This window comes from Squalius cephalus, assembly GCF_949319135.1.
Source record: "Squalius cephalus genome assembly, chromosome: 15".
NCBI classification, from domain to species: Eukaryota; Metazoa; Chordata; class Actinopteri; order Cypriniformes; family Leuciscidae; genus Squalius; species Squalius cephalus.
This window is the reverse complement of record NC_137136.1, coordinates 7,158,564-7,175,373: the sequence shown is the minus strand read 5'-3', so window position 1 is coordinate 7,175,373 and position 16,810 is coordinate 7,158,564. Positions and strand designations below refer to the sequence as shown.

Sequence of the window (16,810 nt, the reverse complement as noted above, 5' to 3'; positions counted from 1 at the left end):
TAGAATAAATGATTTTTTTTTTTAAATGAAAGTAATTCTGTCATGACAACTCTTTGAGAGATTAGCATGTAATAGAGATTGGCATGGTAATGAATATGGCAATGTTGATGTATTTGGTCTTGGCGAAATAGATCTGCTACGCCGCTGCTGTTGCTTCAGAGCAAGTGCCAATACATTCACAGACATGCTGCTGCTGCACATGTAACATCCATGAATTAACCCCCCATAGCAGATCTATACAGGTGGAGCTGGGGAAGGTGGAGGGTTTCTGGTGCTGCAAACTGCTAACAGCAACACTACCAGTATTTGAATGTTGAGCAGTAGCTCATTGGCCGCTGGTGGAACAGCAACCAATCAGCAGCGCCATGTGGATAATGATGTGATTGCTATCAAATGATCAATACAGCTTGCGCCATATAGAGTTTCATGCCAGAACTAGGTAATTAATATAAATAAATAAATACATAAATAAATAAACAAATGTGACCACAGTATTTACTAGGGGTGGAACGGTACACAGAAGTCACGGTTCGGTTCATACCTCAGTTCAGACATCACGGTTCGGTACGAGTTCGGTATGGAGGGAAAAGCAGAACAAAAATGTAGAAGGCTTGTGCATGTCTCAGGCTGTACCACCAAAGGAAAATAAATTACTTTTATTTTTTTTATTAATAAAGTAAAGGCATAGAACCAGTTTATTTGTAGTGCACTGACAATAGTTTTATATAATTAGTTTATTAATTAAATTAATAAAAAGACAAAAAGACCTTGAGATACTGTATGTTTGTTAAAAATTCTGTAAAATGTTCTGTAAAAATTTTAATTAACAGTAACTTAAACACTTTGCATTTTGAATGATGTCCTGTATAAACAAAATGACGGAGTATGTTTTTATGTTTCCACTGTTCGATCGCGCCCGTGCCTCTCTCTCTCTCTCTCTCACACACACACACACAACATATTCCAGCATTGCAATCTTAACATCGCGCTTAAGAGCTAAGGCGGGGCTACAGATTAGGTGTCCCTAAAGAACCCGCGTATCTAACAGTAGTTTCGCATTACATTAATTAATTTGCACGCGAGTTTTATTTATTTTTATACCGTGTATTCTCCGTGTAAATTTATGCACCGAACCGTGACGCCTGTACCGTTTCGGTTCAATATGAATACATGTACCGTTCCACCCCTAGTATTTACATATATTAATTAAAATAATTAAAATAGAAATATATTTAGTATTCACATATTCCTCAAACTACCATGTACTACCCTGGTATTTTTTACTAGCTAATATAACTATTGATTAAGGACACATTACAGCAGCAGTAGAGGTGAGATAATCCATCTACTTCCCCAAGCAAATAAACTGCACCCTGTGGTCAGCATTCACTACTGCTTTTAATTACACACAAACATGCCAGGGAATCCGCTTTATTAATTAATACAAGTTCAGTCTGTAGCACTGCAATAATGGCTTTGTAATGAAAAGATTGCTACTGCCTGGGAAAAGAGCTGTTTGCTTTACTGAAGTGCTTTCTTTACACTACTGAATCAAACCGCACCTGGCTGACCCTGCTGTGTCTCTGGAGGACTCTGTAGTGTGCAAGGAAAAGGCTCTTTGGCTGAGGGGGACAATGAGCACTGTTGCCCAATTTAACTCACATGCAAGTAGGTGTTGCAATTTTCAGCATTGCCACAAGGGGCGCTCTAGCGAACATTAGCATAAACTGTCTTCTACAGTCAGTTTTCTCTTTCAGGGCTAAGCACCAATTTGAAGACAATCGCTCTGAGCAAGTTAGCTGAAGTCAATATGTTTATAGTTAGCTACCTGATTAATTATTAATAACAAATCCATTTGACATTTGTAAATCTTTTGCCCCCTTGAGAACTGAGGCTTGTTAGCAACACAAGAACAAATATTAAAGATAGGGTAGGCAATTTTCGGAGCGGCTAGTAATAGCTAATTAGCATAACAAAAAATGTTTCTGGAATTAATCGCCTACCCTGCTATAAGCTCATATTAGAAATTTTTTAAAATGTACAAATACCAGCTGGTATTTGATATATTTCTGTCATTATTGGATATTTAATTTTACAAAATTAAATGTACTATTTTTACCTCAAAATTTTCTTTGCCATAATCAAACGCTGAATTCAATTTATTTGTACTGTAAATCAAATCTCAAAATATACATTTTTTATACTGCACTATATTTTGTACACTGTATAATAATGTTGTTATGCCTTTACTTTTTATGTTTATTTCATTTCTTTATGGTGAAATAATATGGTATATAATATTGGTATATAATTTAATTGATAGGTTAGTTATCCATTATCAGACATAAAATAACTGTACATTTCAATGCATTCCTAACATTCTAACATCCTAACAAGTATGTTTAGTGATTCTAACATTATATTCATAAACTTGATTCATTACATTAGCATCTCGCAAAGCCTACAATGTGATACTCTAATAAGCATAATAAAAAACAGCAAACACACATACAGTATGGTCCATTTTACTTGTACTAAATAATTTTTTCAATACTTTTCAAAATTAAATAAATTGTAAGCATAGGCTCCCATTAACAAAATATTGCTTGCCTTCTTGAATGAATTTTGTTACAGAGCTTCTTGAAATGCATTCTGGGATCACCTTCTCCCTGAAGAGAAAAGAGTCTTAAATTCTGGATAAAACAAGGTCAGAAGCACGCCTACAATGTGTCTAGGTAGGCAGCTCACTGGATTTTGGAACAGGTCATTTCATTCCCAGTGCAGTACCCGTCTCAGACTGCTAGACAGATCACAGCTTTTATTTTCCCAGAGGAACGGTCTAAATAGATATGTGTGAAAAACGAAAGGGAAAGGAGCATCTCAGGCTGTCACTATGGAGACCAGGAGGCAGTGAGGTATACAGCGGCCACTTTTAAAGATGGTAAAGGTAAAGCCTTTTACTGCAAAATAGAAGTTCATTCAACATCAAAACTTCTGTTGGCACTTCTGACAGTTACTTCACAGCACAGAGATGGTATGATACAGTAATAGGACTGGACGATAAATATTCCATATATTTTCCATATAAAAATTAAAGCACATGTATAAATACAGTGGGGAAAATAATTATTTGATCCCCTGTTTATTTTGTAAGTTTGCGCAGGTTTTGTTAGGCTTATTTTAATGGACAGAGACAGAATATCAACCAAAAAATCCAGAAAAAACACATTATATAAAGGTTATAAATTGATTTGCACTTCAGTAATTGAAATAAGTATTTGATCCCCATGCAAAACATGCCTTAGTACTTGGTGGAGAAACCTTTGTTGGCAAGCAGAGGTAAGACGTTTCTTGTAGTTGGTCACCAGGTTTGTACACATCCCACTCCTCTTTACAGACACTCTCAAAATCCTTAAAGGGGTCATCGGATGCAAAATTCACTTTTATATGGTGTTTGCATATAAATGTGTCTTTGCAGTGTGTGAACACAACCACCATATAATGAAAAAAATCCATTCACTCCTTTATTTTTTATTCAACACTCTCAATAATCAAGCCGTTTGGATTTTCTGAGCAATATGACATCATATTGCTCATGCTCCGCCCACAACCGCTGACGGACTGTCCCGAATTAGCATATTTCTGTCCTCAGCCATTTGTATACTGTCAGCCAAGGCAAAGTTTCAGCTCCTTCCACAGATTTTTTAATAGAATTAAGGTCTGGAGACTGGCTAGGCCAACCCAAGACCTTAATGTGCTTCTTCTTGAGCCGCTCCTTTGTTGCCATGGCAGTGAGTTTTGGGTCATTGTCATGCTGGAAGACCCATCCACGACCCATCTTCAGTGTTCTGGCTGAGGGATGGAGGTTCTCGTCCAAGATTTGATGGTACATGGTCCCGTCCATAGGCCCCTCAATACAGTGAATACCAGAGAAACAGTCCAAAAGCATGATGTTTCCACCTCCGTGCTTGACTGTAGGGATGGTGTTCTTGGGGTCATAGTCACCATTTCTCTCCCTCCAAACATGGCGAGTTGAGTTGATGCCAAAGAGCCCAATTTTGGTCCCAACCGCCTTGAGATCATAAACAAGCTCCTCCCGTGTAGTTCTGGGCGGATCCCTCACCTTTCTCATGATCATCCTTACCCCATGAATCGAGATCTTACATGGAGCTATAGACCAAGGGCGATTCATTTTTCATTTTGTATTTCTTCCATTTCCGAATAATCACACCAACAAAAGTCTCCTTCTCACCAAGCTTCTTGCTGATGGTCTTTGTAGCCCATTCCAGCCTTGTGAAGGAATACAATTTGGTCCCTGACGTTTGACAGCTCTTTGGTATTTCCCATGGTGGTGGAGAAGTTGGAATGGAAGATACAGATTCTGTGGACAGGTGTCCACTGACATTAGGAGTACTTTCTTAAAGTGACAGGACTAATCTGTGTTCCACATGGACACATAAGCAATCTGTGGGACACAGAATTCTTGTTGGTTGGTTGGGGATCAAACACATATTTCACTCAATTAAATGCTAATCAATTTACAAACTTTATATAATGTGTTTTTTGGTTGATATTCTGTCTCTATCCGTTAAAATAAACCTACCATAAAAATGATAGACCCTTAATTTCTTTGTAAGTGGGCAAACTTACAAAATCAGCAGGGGATCAAATAATTATTTTCACCACTGTATATATATACATACATATCAGAGATGCTCACAAGTCTCTGAGCTAGAATTCAAGTCAAATCTCAAGTCTCTGAGCTAGAGTCTAAGTCAAGTCTCAAGTCTTTGAGGTAGAGTCCAAGTCAAGTCTCAAGTCTTTGAGGTAGAGTCCAAGTCAAGTCTTAAGTCTCTGAGCTAGAGTCTAAGTCAAGTCTCAAGTCTCTTGTGGTTATAATAAGTGTTGCATCACGTACAGCGACTCATTCAGGCTGCTTAGAACACTGCATATATAGAAATTCAAAGCATGTAATATGTTATTATGACTCCTTTATTTATTATCATACATTATCAACTTTGATTTTGGTATATAATCAGTTTAAACAGGCTATTGCAACATGACAAAAACTGAATTTTATTAGGTTTAGTGGCAACATGTTACAATGTGTACATGGTACAATTTCTGGTAAGCTACGTTTTGTTATTATTGCTTGACACAAATTTCACGATTTCAATTAAATTAAATTCTTGTGATTTGATTTAATATTTGGATAAATATTAGGTACACAATATCGGTGTTAATTTTTCTCAAGAAAAAAAAAACTCACCTAATGATGTAAACATAGCTACAGAGAGCCCTATCAGCTGGTAGTATTACTTAAGGTTAAAAATAACTCAAATTAAATATAATGCGTTTTTTTTTTTTATTATAATAACAACTTTGGTAAAAGTAAAATAAAATACGTCACGTTCTAGCCAACTAACGTGCTATCGCTCATATTATGTTCATTAAATGGCTTTTCTGAGGTAAATGTTATGTGGCATTGTTCTCCTGCTGTTTTATTGACCCCTTTCCGCGGATGAAAAACACTGATTGATCGATATCATGTATGAGGATGGAATATACATTTCGGTAAGTTGTACTGTATCTTTCAACAGTGTTCGTGTTTATTTACTATTAGCTAGTAGAAAGGGTCAGTTCACGTGCCGTTAGGGATCTGTCACGTCACATTTACAAGCGCCAAAACGGTATTTATTGTTTGAATTTCGTAATAGAATTGACAGAATTTGAGAGCTGAGTAATTAAGTAACAACCTGAGTAAGTAACCTACTCTGTCTAGTCTGTCGGTCTCCGTGTCCTCTTTGCTTCGCGATTTTTCTGTGCGTGAGAAAATGGATGTGTGGCGTGAGATTGTGAAAAGTGTCAATCGCGTGAGTCTCACGGTGAATGCGTGACAGTTGGCAGCTCTGTTGAAGTTTTTAAACCCAAAGCTTACGATGAATGGCACAGCAGCCAGCGGCCGGTGCAGTCGACATGTTTGTTGTCCTCTCATGTGTGGACGCGCGCAGCAGATACATAGTACTTCACGTGTTACGTAGGCAGGTTATACTGTAGGTAACGGAGGGAGGGGAATAACAGCGAGCTCATCAGACGTTTCCTAAAAATAAACATTGTTCACGAGTCCTGTAGCTCGAGTCCGAGTCGAGTCTGAAGTCTTTCGAGGACGAGTCTCAAGTCAAGTCTGAAGTCACTGTGTGTGCGACTTAAGTCGCACTCGAGTCCGAGTCTCAAACTCGAGTCCCCATCTCTGATACATATACATATTTCATTGCATATATTTATCTCATTGAATCACAGCATTTTGTGAATTGTCAATAGCACTATGTTTTTTTGCCACTGGCAAAACCAGCAATGCAAGTTTGAGAGGTGGTGCCCCGACAAATCTCTCGAGATTCACGACTTGCTTTACGGCACGACGTCATGTACATCAACAACATATGAAGCAGCCTCTATGGAAGACACTAGCACACATTTCAGATGTGAATCATGGCAGAGTCGACAAAGAAAGCGAAGAAAGCGCTGTCGGAAGAGTGCAGAGACGGCTCTGCGTGAGTGGTATTTACGACAGTAACATTAAATACAAGTACTCCACAGCGACTCTAGGGGTCGCTGTTTGAGAAAAACGGAAACTGCATAGTGTGCCTTTAAGAATCAAGAGTATGTAAACTTTTAAACCCGGTAATTTTTATAAATTCAGCTATTTTTTGTCATGTGGAGTATATGTAAACATCTTTTATATGAAATATCTTATTCAGGACAGTACTAAATAACAAATAACATGCATTTTTTATGATCCCTCTTATTTTATTAAAATAATTAGCATTTTGCAGATTCTGCAAGTCATATGTAAACTTTTGACTACAACTACATAGAGTAGTGGCTTAAAAGTGATGGAAAATTAACTTCTTTACTCTTAGGAAAATTATCCTAAGAGGAAAATTAATAGGAAAATTAACTTCTTTACTCTTATTCAAATATTAATCACAATTTGTTAAAGATTTTGTAAGCATATTGTTTAGTTGTCCTTGGTGTCAATTATTTTGTTTGTGAAAATGCAATGAAACATGCCAAATTTTGCTGATTTAATTTTGGCAAGGCTGTCATAAAAAGAAATATGAACACATGCAAAAACAAGAGAGAACCAACCAATGTTTTTTGCACAGTAAAACAAAACCTGTGGCTGTAGTTTGCCTTTTCTTGCCAAATAATTTTGTCTTTAAATACTTTAACCATGTTTAGTGTTTTGTTCATCCCTTATATTTGTATCATAGTCATAAAATTTATAAGCTCTATCACCCAGTTCTATTCATCAAACCAGAATGTCTTATTTCTCAGGGATTTAGATGAAGTGCTTCTAAGAATGAGGGCAAGTCAACACAGTTCATTGCAGGTATTTGATTACAGAGGGTGTGCACGTAAATATCACGTCTGACAGTAAAAAACCACAGCCTTGAGCCGTGAGATCTCAAAGCCTAGTCAAAAGCAAATTTACAGAAGTAAATCTATTTGCGTTGTATAAATATTTTATGTATCCATCTGTCCTTTGGTAACTAAAATTAGATCGACATTGGCATATTTGCCAATAATTAAAGTTGAAGCATGCAGTTTGCCAGGTAATTACCAAACAGAATGGCAAACACAATAACTTCAAATTTTCTTCTTCAGGAAGTGTGTTTTGATAGCATCAGAGAGCCACAAGCTTTACATTTTTAAAGGAATCATCCTATGAATGTCTTCTAGTTGTCTGCATATTAAACTGGGATACAAGGAAGTATTTTAACAATTACATTCAGCTTTAAAGATGAACATGTTGTTGACATTGAGTTAATTATCTAAAGTCAACAATTCCAGCTCCTGTTCGTCTCAACAAACACATGGATACCTCGACTACCTAATAGAGAGCTTTTCTGCAAGACTGGCATTCTTCCTATCTTCCTATCAGAGAAATGCTGACTATGACCCCAAGAAAAACAATGCATGTTTCCTGACTAACAATGAACAGCAGCATTTTGTGCTGTCACCTCATGATTTCACTGAGGCATTAGGGCCCTCTCACATGATTCCTGTAAACCAGAAACTTAAGATAACAAAAGCACACAGAGCTTCAATTCTGGAAAATTGTTCTAAAATTCCCAGAGAGCCTTCAGTATGAACGCATGCCATGCTCAGGGCATTTCTGATTGTGTGCGAGTCCTTCAACAGCACAGGTTAAATGATAAGGCTTGTGTGGTGTTAAGAGGGAAATGTCACATACCGTGGTCACTTTCTCCAGGTCAGCTTCAGAGGAGGTGGGAGAGAGTGGGCTGCTGGGACTGAAGGAGGGAGAGCTGCCCGCACTGGACGCGTACTCTGGATCAGGAACATACAGAACCTGCAAACACAACCGCAGCGTAACGCTTTATAAACACCAGCCAGCAACTGCATGCATGGACGAACAATCAATACTCACATACAGGTCAACTTATGTAAATGAGGACATACTGTATCACAGACCTCTAGTGTTTTATAAGAAGACAATAACAATGACTAATGTACAACTAACCTGAAAATAAAACCGTTTGCATTTTTATACTTTATTTTTTAAAATGTATTACGGTTACATCAGAATAATTTTATGGATGGATGCTAAATATTGCTACGTTTGTAAAATTTGAAGCTGAAAAAGAACAAATCTGTTCTGAATCTGTCATATTAAATAAATGCATTAATGGCATCACTATGGAAGCTTGTTTCCGCCACAGAATAAAAAATAAAAAGGTAATTGCGACTTTTATCTCACAATTCAGACTTTTTTCTCTCTCACAATTGTGTGATATAAAGTCACAAATGCGAGTCATAAAGTCAGAATTGTGTGATATAGTCGCAATTATGTGTTCTAAAGTCAGAATGACATAATATATAGTAGGAATTGCGTGTTATAAAGTCTGAGATATATACTTGCAATTGCAAGAAATAAACTCGCAATTCTGACTTTTTTCCTCAGAATTCCATGTTTATATCTCGCAATTCTGACTTTATAACACGCAATTGGGAGATATAAAGTCATAATTGTAACTTGCAATTCTGAGGAAAAAAGTCATTTTTTTTGCTTAGAATTGGACTTTATAACTTGCAATTGCAAGTTAATATCTCAGAATTCTGAGAAAAGATGTCAGAGATATAAAGTCGCAATTGTGTGATATGAAGTCAGAATTGCGTGTTTATTTCTCGCAATTGTGACTTTATAACACGCAACTGCGAGTTGTTTTATTCTGTGGCGGAAACAAGCTTCCATACATCACAAACAGTGTACATCTTGAAAAAAATAAAATAAAATTAAAACAATATTTATTTAATATATAAATTATAGAATATAAATATAATTATAAATTATTTAAAATATAATTAAGTTTTATATTATTACGTTCTTTAAGTGATCTCTCTCCAGGTGCACCTCAGATCTCTATACCGAACAGGACTCCACTCGAGTTAGTTTGGGGACAGTAGAGTCAGAGTGGAGGGGCTGTTCAGCAGTCCGAAACACTGGGGAGGATTACGCTAATGGAAGGAACCGCAGAGTTTGGTCACGTGATCCGTGCTGAGAGCCCTCCAGCTGTACTGTGTCAGGCGGCGGTCGCCATCTCCAGCGCCTGACTCTATCTATTACCCTCTCATTACTGTGCCCAGCGCCACATGAATATCAACCATCCGGACTTCAGCTCTGCTTAACATGTGCTTGTGAGGAGATGATGAAGCAATACTAGAGCTGTTTAGCAAGAGATCTTTCATAACCGCTCATGCACTGACTGGAAGAGAGAAGTCATTAATCACTCCATCTATCTGAGAGATATTATCTGGTTAAATGTCATTTCGGCCAATAATTGATATGCTGTTGCGTTATATTAAACAGAGATTGATTCTTTGTCTAGCGCTTGGCAGAGATCTAATGGTAAGGGAGTGAAGCGTTGTAATGAGTGTCTGCAGACGAAACCCGCCATGAATTCAGTTAAGAGTGTACGATTTTTGTGACTTTATAGCCAATACGTAATGGCATTTACAACCTTTTTTGACTTCTGTAACGTGACATTTCAGAGCAAACAAGATATTCAATGAGTAAAAGCTGAAAGTTGGGTTTTAACTATAGGCATTACACTTAAAACAATTCCTAAAAGTAAAATAAAAACCCATTTTACTTCAGAAAAGCAGGTATTTACATATTTACGAGTGAAAGGGGATATTAAACGTGAAAATACATACCTGACCGGGGACCACATTTCTGGAGAAGAGTTTGTTGAGCTGAACAAGTTCATTGGGAGTGGTGTCAAACTTCAGCGAAATGCTGTTTAGAGTGTCCCGCGACTCCACCTGCACAACAAATGTACAAAAACACGTAAAACAAGGAAAAAATATATATTTCTTCCTTTTTAGGGCTCCTTTAGGTCTACTCAAGGTGGATGTCCTACACTACCATTCAAAAGTTTGGGGTTGGTATTGTCTCTTATGCTCACCAAGGCTGCATTTATTTGAATACAGTAAAATTACTCCAGTCTTTAGTGTCACATGATCCTGCAGAAATCATTCTAATATGCTGATTTGCTGCATTTATTATTATCAGTTATAAACACTTCAATCTGTTGGTTGAAATCCACTGCCATTATAAAGCTTGGGATGCCAGGATATTTTTTAATATAACTCCGATAGTATTCGTCTGAAAGAAGAAAGTCTGATTTACACCTAATGGCTTGAGGGTGAGTAAATCATGGGATAATTTTCATTTTTAAAGTGAACTAATCCTTTAAATGCGTCTTTGCTGAATTAAAGTATTAATTTCTTTCCTTCAAAACAAACAAACAAAAAAACATACTGACCCCAAACCTTTGAAGGGTAGTGTAAAACTGTTAGTCATTTCTAGTCCAATTTGATCCGATTCTGATCCAGTTTGTGCTACTCCACATTATGCAACCAACCATCAACTAGGTGTGAGAGATTTATTGAATGATAATTTTCATAATTAACTTTATTCTAAACACCTATTACTACTATAGAATGTTAGCCAGCAGTCCAATATCCAGTAAAATAATAATAAATAATAATAAATACAAATAAATAAATAAAAATTGAGGTCAAAGTCAGTGAAAAGCAAGCAAAAAAGACAAAGAAAAAATGTTTGTTTGACATTGAAACAAAGTGAGAGGACAAAACCCTAGCAGCAAGGGAAATGTTGCATGGTGTGAACACATTCTTCCCCTTTTGCACATATTGTGTGGAACTTATCGCTGCATGATCAATTCTACAGAGCACTGGCATGCTAAATATCTCACTCGCCATATATCCAGATTACAGTCCTCTAAACATCTGAGTTTAAGACAGTCAGATTACCATTACATTGTTGATAATATCTTAATGTAAATGATTCTACATAGTTCTGAGACTGTCTGTTTGCTACAATATATCAGGAGTTTCTCATGTGAGGAGGACAGTGAGATGAATCAGATCAAGGAGACACAACACAACACACTACAGAATGTGGCCTGCAGGGAAATGTATATTGAAGCTATACATTAAAAAAAGAAAAGCCGTTCAGGTTTGGAACAACTTGAGGGTGAGTAAGTAATAGCAGAATTTAAATCTGTTGGTAAACTATCTCTTTAACCACTTCCTAATAAACAAAGACCATTGCCTCATTAAATCACATGCCTCATTTTTTCCCCAGCATCTTGCAGCATGAGTGCTGTGTTTTTGAGAAACCCCATCAAGTTAAAAGTAGTTCAACTTTGAAAAACATGCCTCAAGATCCTTTGAACGTGTTCTGTGTGCACAGGCCGCAAGAGGACAATCCAAAAAAGCAAACAAAAACAAAAAACTAAACATAAATAAATAAACTTGCATTTTTATAACCGAACTGGTTTACATCATCACAGAGTTTCCCCCAACATCAAAAACGGCAAAAAGCGTCAGCACATCCAATGCCATTTCTACTCTGAATCAGACTTCTGTGAGTTGTTTTTCTTAGAGAATTAAAGAACCCCCCCACGAATTTGCACAGAAGTTTTCTGGTCGTCTCCAGATGGGAACGCCAGTAGTCGATATTCCCAATGCCCCAGTGCTAGCGGCGTCCTTTCCTCCCGTCTGTCTGGCACAGAACATTGATTCCCTGCGAGAGGCATTTGAGACCGGCTCTTCCGTGGGCTATTTATTTGTAGCTTCTGGATGCTTCATTTCAGAGCAAACACAACCTGCCTTCACTGGACACTAATGCCTCTGTTAGATGGCGAATTTATGATTTGCTCCGCAGTCTAGACGTGCTCTATCCTTCGTGTTTTCTCTTCTCCTAATTCAATAGCAGGGAGTCCCGCTGAGGTCTGTCGTCCTCTTTCTAAAGGCAGCCGTGGATAAAAATATCACTTAATATCTAACGCGAGCAGTGCCAGCGGAGATGTCAACCATTGCCAGTCGCTTCTGTTTGGAAAAAAGACACATGCTGCAGTAAAAATCATCAAAACAGTCTAGACAAACTCAACATTTCCCAGATATGGGCGACACAAGTTTCCTTCTGAGAGGCAGGAACTGTGAATGGATCAAATGAAAGTCAAATGCATTCTTGTTTAAAAAATGAGGATGCATTAAAGTTTGTATTCTGTATCTCTACAGCAGAATCAACAATAAAACTATTAACAATGTAAAGAAAGAATCTGCTAAGAGAGAAGATGTACAGCTATTTAAAACACCAGAACGCATCAGTCTTCCAGGTTCCTGACACATACGATTATCAAGGTTAATAATTCTTCTGGCAAATAGTAGAATTCTTTACCATAACTATACGTCATTTAGCCACTTGGCACTTTAATAGAATCTGCAAGCAGAGGCACATTTTACAACGTCTTCAAACGCGACTCATGCATTCTGAATTTAGAGTCAAAGACCTCTTAGGTCAGGGGTGCCCAACCCTGCTCCTGCCGATCGACTGTCCTGCACAATTCATCTCCAACCCTAATCAAACACACCTGCCTTTAATTTTCAAGCGATCCTGAAGACGTTAATTGGTTGCTTCAGGTGTGTTTGATTAGGGTTGGAGATAAACTGTCCAGGACAGTCGATCGGCAGGAGCAGGGTTGGGCACCCCTGTCTTAGGTCATTAGGGTCAAGACTAGTAATGTCTAGGGTTGGTTCCAAACACCATGAGACAGAGTTACTGGCAGAGTTACAGAACTACTACACCACCCTACAGCTGGGAGCAGTTTCCACAAGTTCTCACACGCGTCTCATCAGCAGTCATGTTCAAGCCCAAACTCAAAACACATCATTTGTGTGTATTATTTAATTATTATAGTGATTTATTCTGTTTAAAATGCCACAAATGGCTTTATAAAAATAGATAACAGTTTCATATATCTATATATGTATGTATGTGTGTGTGTGTGTGTGTGTGTGTGTGTGTGTGTGTGTGTGTGTGTTTTATATGTTTTTCTTTAAGTAAAAATAATCTTTTTATTATGAATTATTTTCATGACAATTAAGGTCCCATCTGTCAGGCGCGAGTGCTGTAGAGACGTGCACGACGGAGTTTATAAAAAAATCTTTATTCTAATTCCCAGAATAAAACACAGGAGATCACTGGAGATTATAGTTAGTACAACCACTAAACATTGACGACACCAAACAAAGGAACTGAGAATACCAGAGGAACATAAATTACTTGATACACAACAGGAGTGAAAGACTAATTAACAAACGAGGAAACTAAAATCAGGCAGGAAAAACAGGAACAGAACACAGAGAACAAAACCAAAACAGGCAACATGTGAAAGCATCTCCAGGTCATATACATATATTATATTAATAAGAAAAACAATAATATTAATTTATTTTGAATAAGAATAAGAATCTTTATTGTTATTGTATGCACACAGAAGTACACATCAACAAAATGGAGTTAGCAGCTCTAAAAAAGACGAATAAAACAATAAGTAATAATAAATAACTAGTAGAAAAAAAATATACAATTTTCAATATAATCTATATATAGGTTTCTTTATACAATGATTTTGTTTTTGCATTGGGCATTAATTTCATGACAATTAAGGACATATTTCCAGGTCATCGAATTTAAAAACAAACAAACAAATGAATGAATAAATATGATGATGTATAAATTCTATACAATTAAATTTGTTTGTGTGCATTCTGTTAATAATAATGATAAAAATAGTTACAATGTAAAACATTTGTATTGGTCCTAAAATAAGCTTTGTTTTCATTCTGCAAAATACAACTTTTTTATTTATTTTTGGGATTAAAAACAAACAAACAACCCATACATGTTCTTGACTGGTTTTGTGAGATTCACAGAACACGCAGCTCATCAAACTGGAAATGACGTTCCAGCAAATGGTGCAATCAGGCAGAATGTCAAATCAGACGAGCTCCATACTGCGTGGGACATCACGGCTGCCGTGGCATGAGGGTTGCCATAGTGACGCTGTCATTGCTACCCTCATGGCACACGCTGGCTAACTGCGTCGATGATCACTTAAAGAACTCATTTTATCTCAGCAGTCTTGGCAAGATGTTGACGTTCTCCATTTTACAGGACGTACAAGAGACAGCGCTTACAAAAACACCACAGAAATATCACCCATGCGTTGGGCACGGTAAACCCATAGTGTTCCTTGAAAAACCTGAGAATACTTTGTAAAAAACCATGGTACATGATATGATAATCATTCAGTACTACAGTAAATTTCAAAGAACCATCTGAAACCATTGTACCTCCACAGTACTTTTGTACCAGCTCGAGCTGTATTTAATATTTCAACATGCCTGTTCTGGAAAAGGTCAGCAGGAGGTCAAGGGGCAACTGGTGAGCCTGGCTACACACACTCACTGCATGAAGCTCTTCACATTCACCCTAAAACTATTTAAAACAGTTCAGACCTGTGATCAAATTCCAAAGGAGCTTCATGTATAGTCAGAATTGTATTTTTAAGAGTGATTGTTGTGATTGGCTGATGTTAAATGCAAATCAATGCAATTATAAATATGCACAGAATGTCTATTGATTTTGTGCACAGTATGCATCATGCATAATGAGACTATAAGCTTTAATCGCTAGCTACAAGACTTCAGTGCAGTTACAACTACTCCAGCCGACTTAGACTACTGTAGGAATCAACAGACTCAGGAGCATCAAAGCAGATGCTGAATCCACAGTGTTTCTCTCCGATGAGATCTCAGTGTCTCTCGCCCTTTCCATTCCAACTGATTTAATTGGCCACAGACCAGCCAATAGTCAGGGCTCACTGACCTGCGGTGTGTTATTAGTGACTGAGCAGATGGGCTACAATAGTTTAGCTCTCCTTCAAACCCTCTTGAGGTCAAAACTGCTTCTTGAGAAAACAGCAATGCAGACATTCACCTGTAGCAGGAGGCAAGACTTTCACAATTATGGAGACAGTTTCACTGAAGATTTTGCAGGGATAGTTCACCCAAAAATTAAAGTTGTAAAAGTCATCATTTCGAAATATGTTTTTTTTTTACAGTTTTTTTCCCATTCAATGAAAGTCAAGCGGGTCCAAAACACCACTAGACCACAATGAATTTTATAGTATGGGCATGTTAACCCCCACCAACAACCACATGACACGCTGTTTATGAACGGTGACAAATTCCCCGCAGTTGTCTTGCACACTTTTCATGCTCTGCGGAGGAAAACAAAGGCCCTGTCAATCACTTTTCGGCCGACAGAGACAGATCTTCAGTGTGTGTGGGGGGAGACGGGTGTCAGACACCTGTTCAGATCCGAGGGGAGAAAAGAACCGTCTGGAAACAGAATCGTGACAGCAGCAGCAACGCTGGCACTGATGAGCAGAGCACGTCAACTACACCAGCATCTGATTCCACGGCTGCCTGATGCCAGTTGATGCCCAACTAAATCTGATGCCCATTTCCCATTCGTAGGGTGCCGTGCCTGACCAGTCAGTCTAAAACTAATTTATAATATTTCAGTTTCACATTTCACATGTGAATGAATTGCTCAGAATTATTATTTATTGTATTTTATTTAAACAATGCATGCTGCATCAAAAGCAACTCACCAAATTAAAAAGATGGGTCACAATGGTTGACTAGTCTAAAATAAAATATTAGGCAGCACAAATGTTTTTAGCATTTATAATAATAATAAATGTTTCTTAAGCAGCAAATCAGCATTTTAGAATGATTTCTGAAGGATCATGTGACACTGAAGACTGCAGTAATGATGCTGAAAATTCAGCTTTGCCATCATAGGAAAAACAAACAAACAAAAAAAAAAAAAACCAAACACACTTACTGACCCTTTTTGAATGGTAGTGTATATTTAAATGATATCAAATAATATGTAATAATTCACATTATAATTATATATTTAAATATATTTGATCAAATACATAAAAAATACACTTAATTAAATGATTTTGGATTATGGATGGGTCACACTGCTTCACTATTCTACTGGTCATCCAACTACCACTAACTAATCGAATATCAAGGTTAATTGACTTAAATGAACTTGACTTTTTCTCATATATTTAGTTTTCAACAGCATGCTGACAATGTGCTGCGCTTTAGACAGTTTGCACAGCAATCTTTAAATGTATCGATTAGTCGAACAATTAATTGAATGGTCATTCAGGTAACCCTGACTAGTAGACTTTACACGTCCTTCCTTTGGATGATAAAATGTGTTTCCAAAACTTGTAAACAAAGACAGTAATCTAGTCAGTCCGTCCAAGTCAGTGGAAACGTGGGCTGTTACTGATAGACGTTATCAGATTCCCCGGCCGAGCAC

At 37.4% G+C, this 16,810-nt stretch overlaps 1 protein-coding gene across 4 annotated transcripts in view; it reads right to left on the bottom strand.

Annotated features, from left to right (window-relative positions):
* Positions 1-16,810, bottom strand: part of oxr1a (oxidation resistance 1a) — a gene marked incomplete at its 5' end in the record, with an annotated part of 162,380 nt that overhangs the window by 39,130 nt on the left and 106,440 nt on the right. For all 4 annotated transcript variants that reach the window (XM_079893747.1, XM_079893746.1, XM_079893749.1 and 1 more), the window contains 2 exons: positions 8,258-8,374; positions 10,240-10,347. In XM_079893747.1, coding sequence (XP_079749873.1) covers positions 8,258-8,374; positions 10,240-10,347 — 225 coding nt within the window. The remainder of the gene's footprint in view (positions 1-8,257; positions 8,375-10,239; positions 10,348-16,810) is intronic.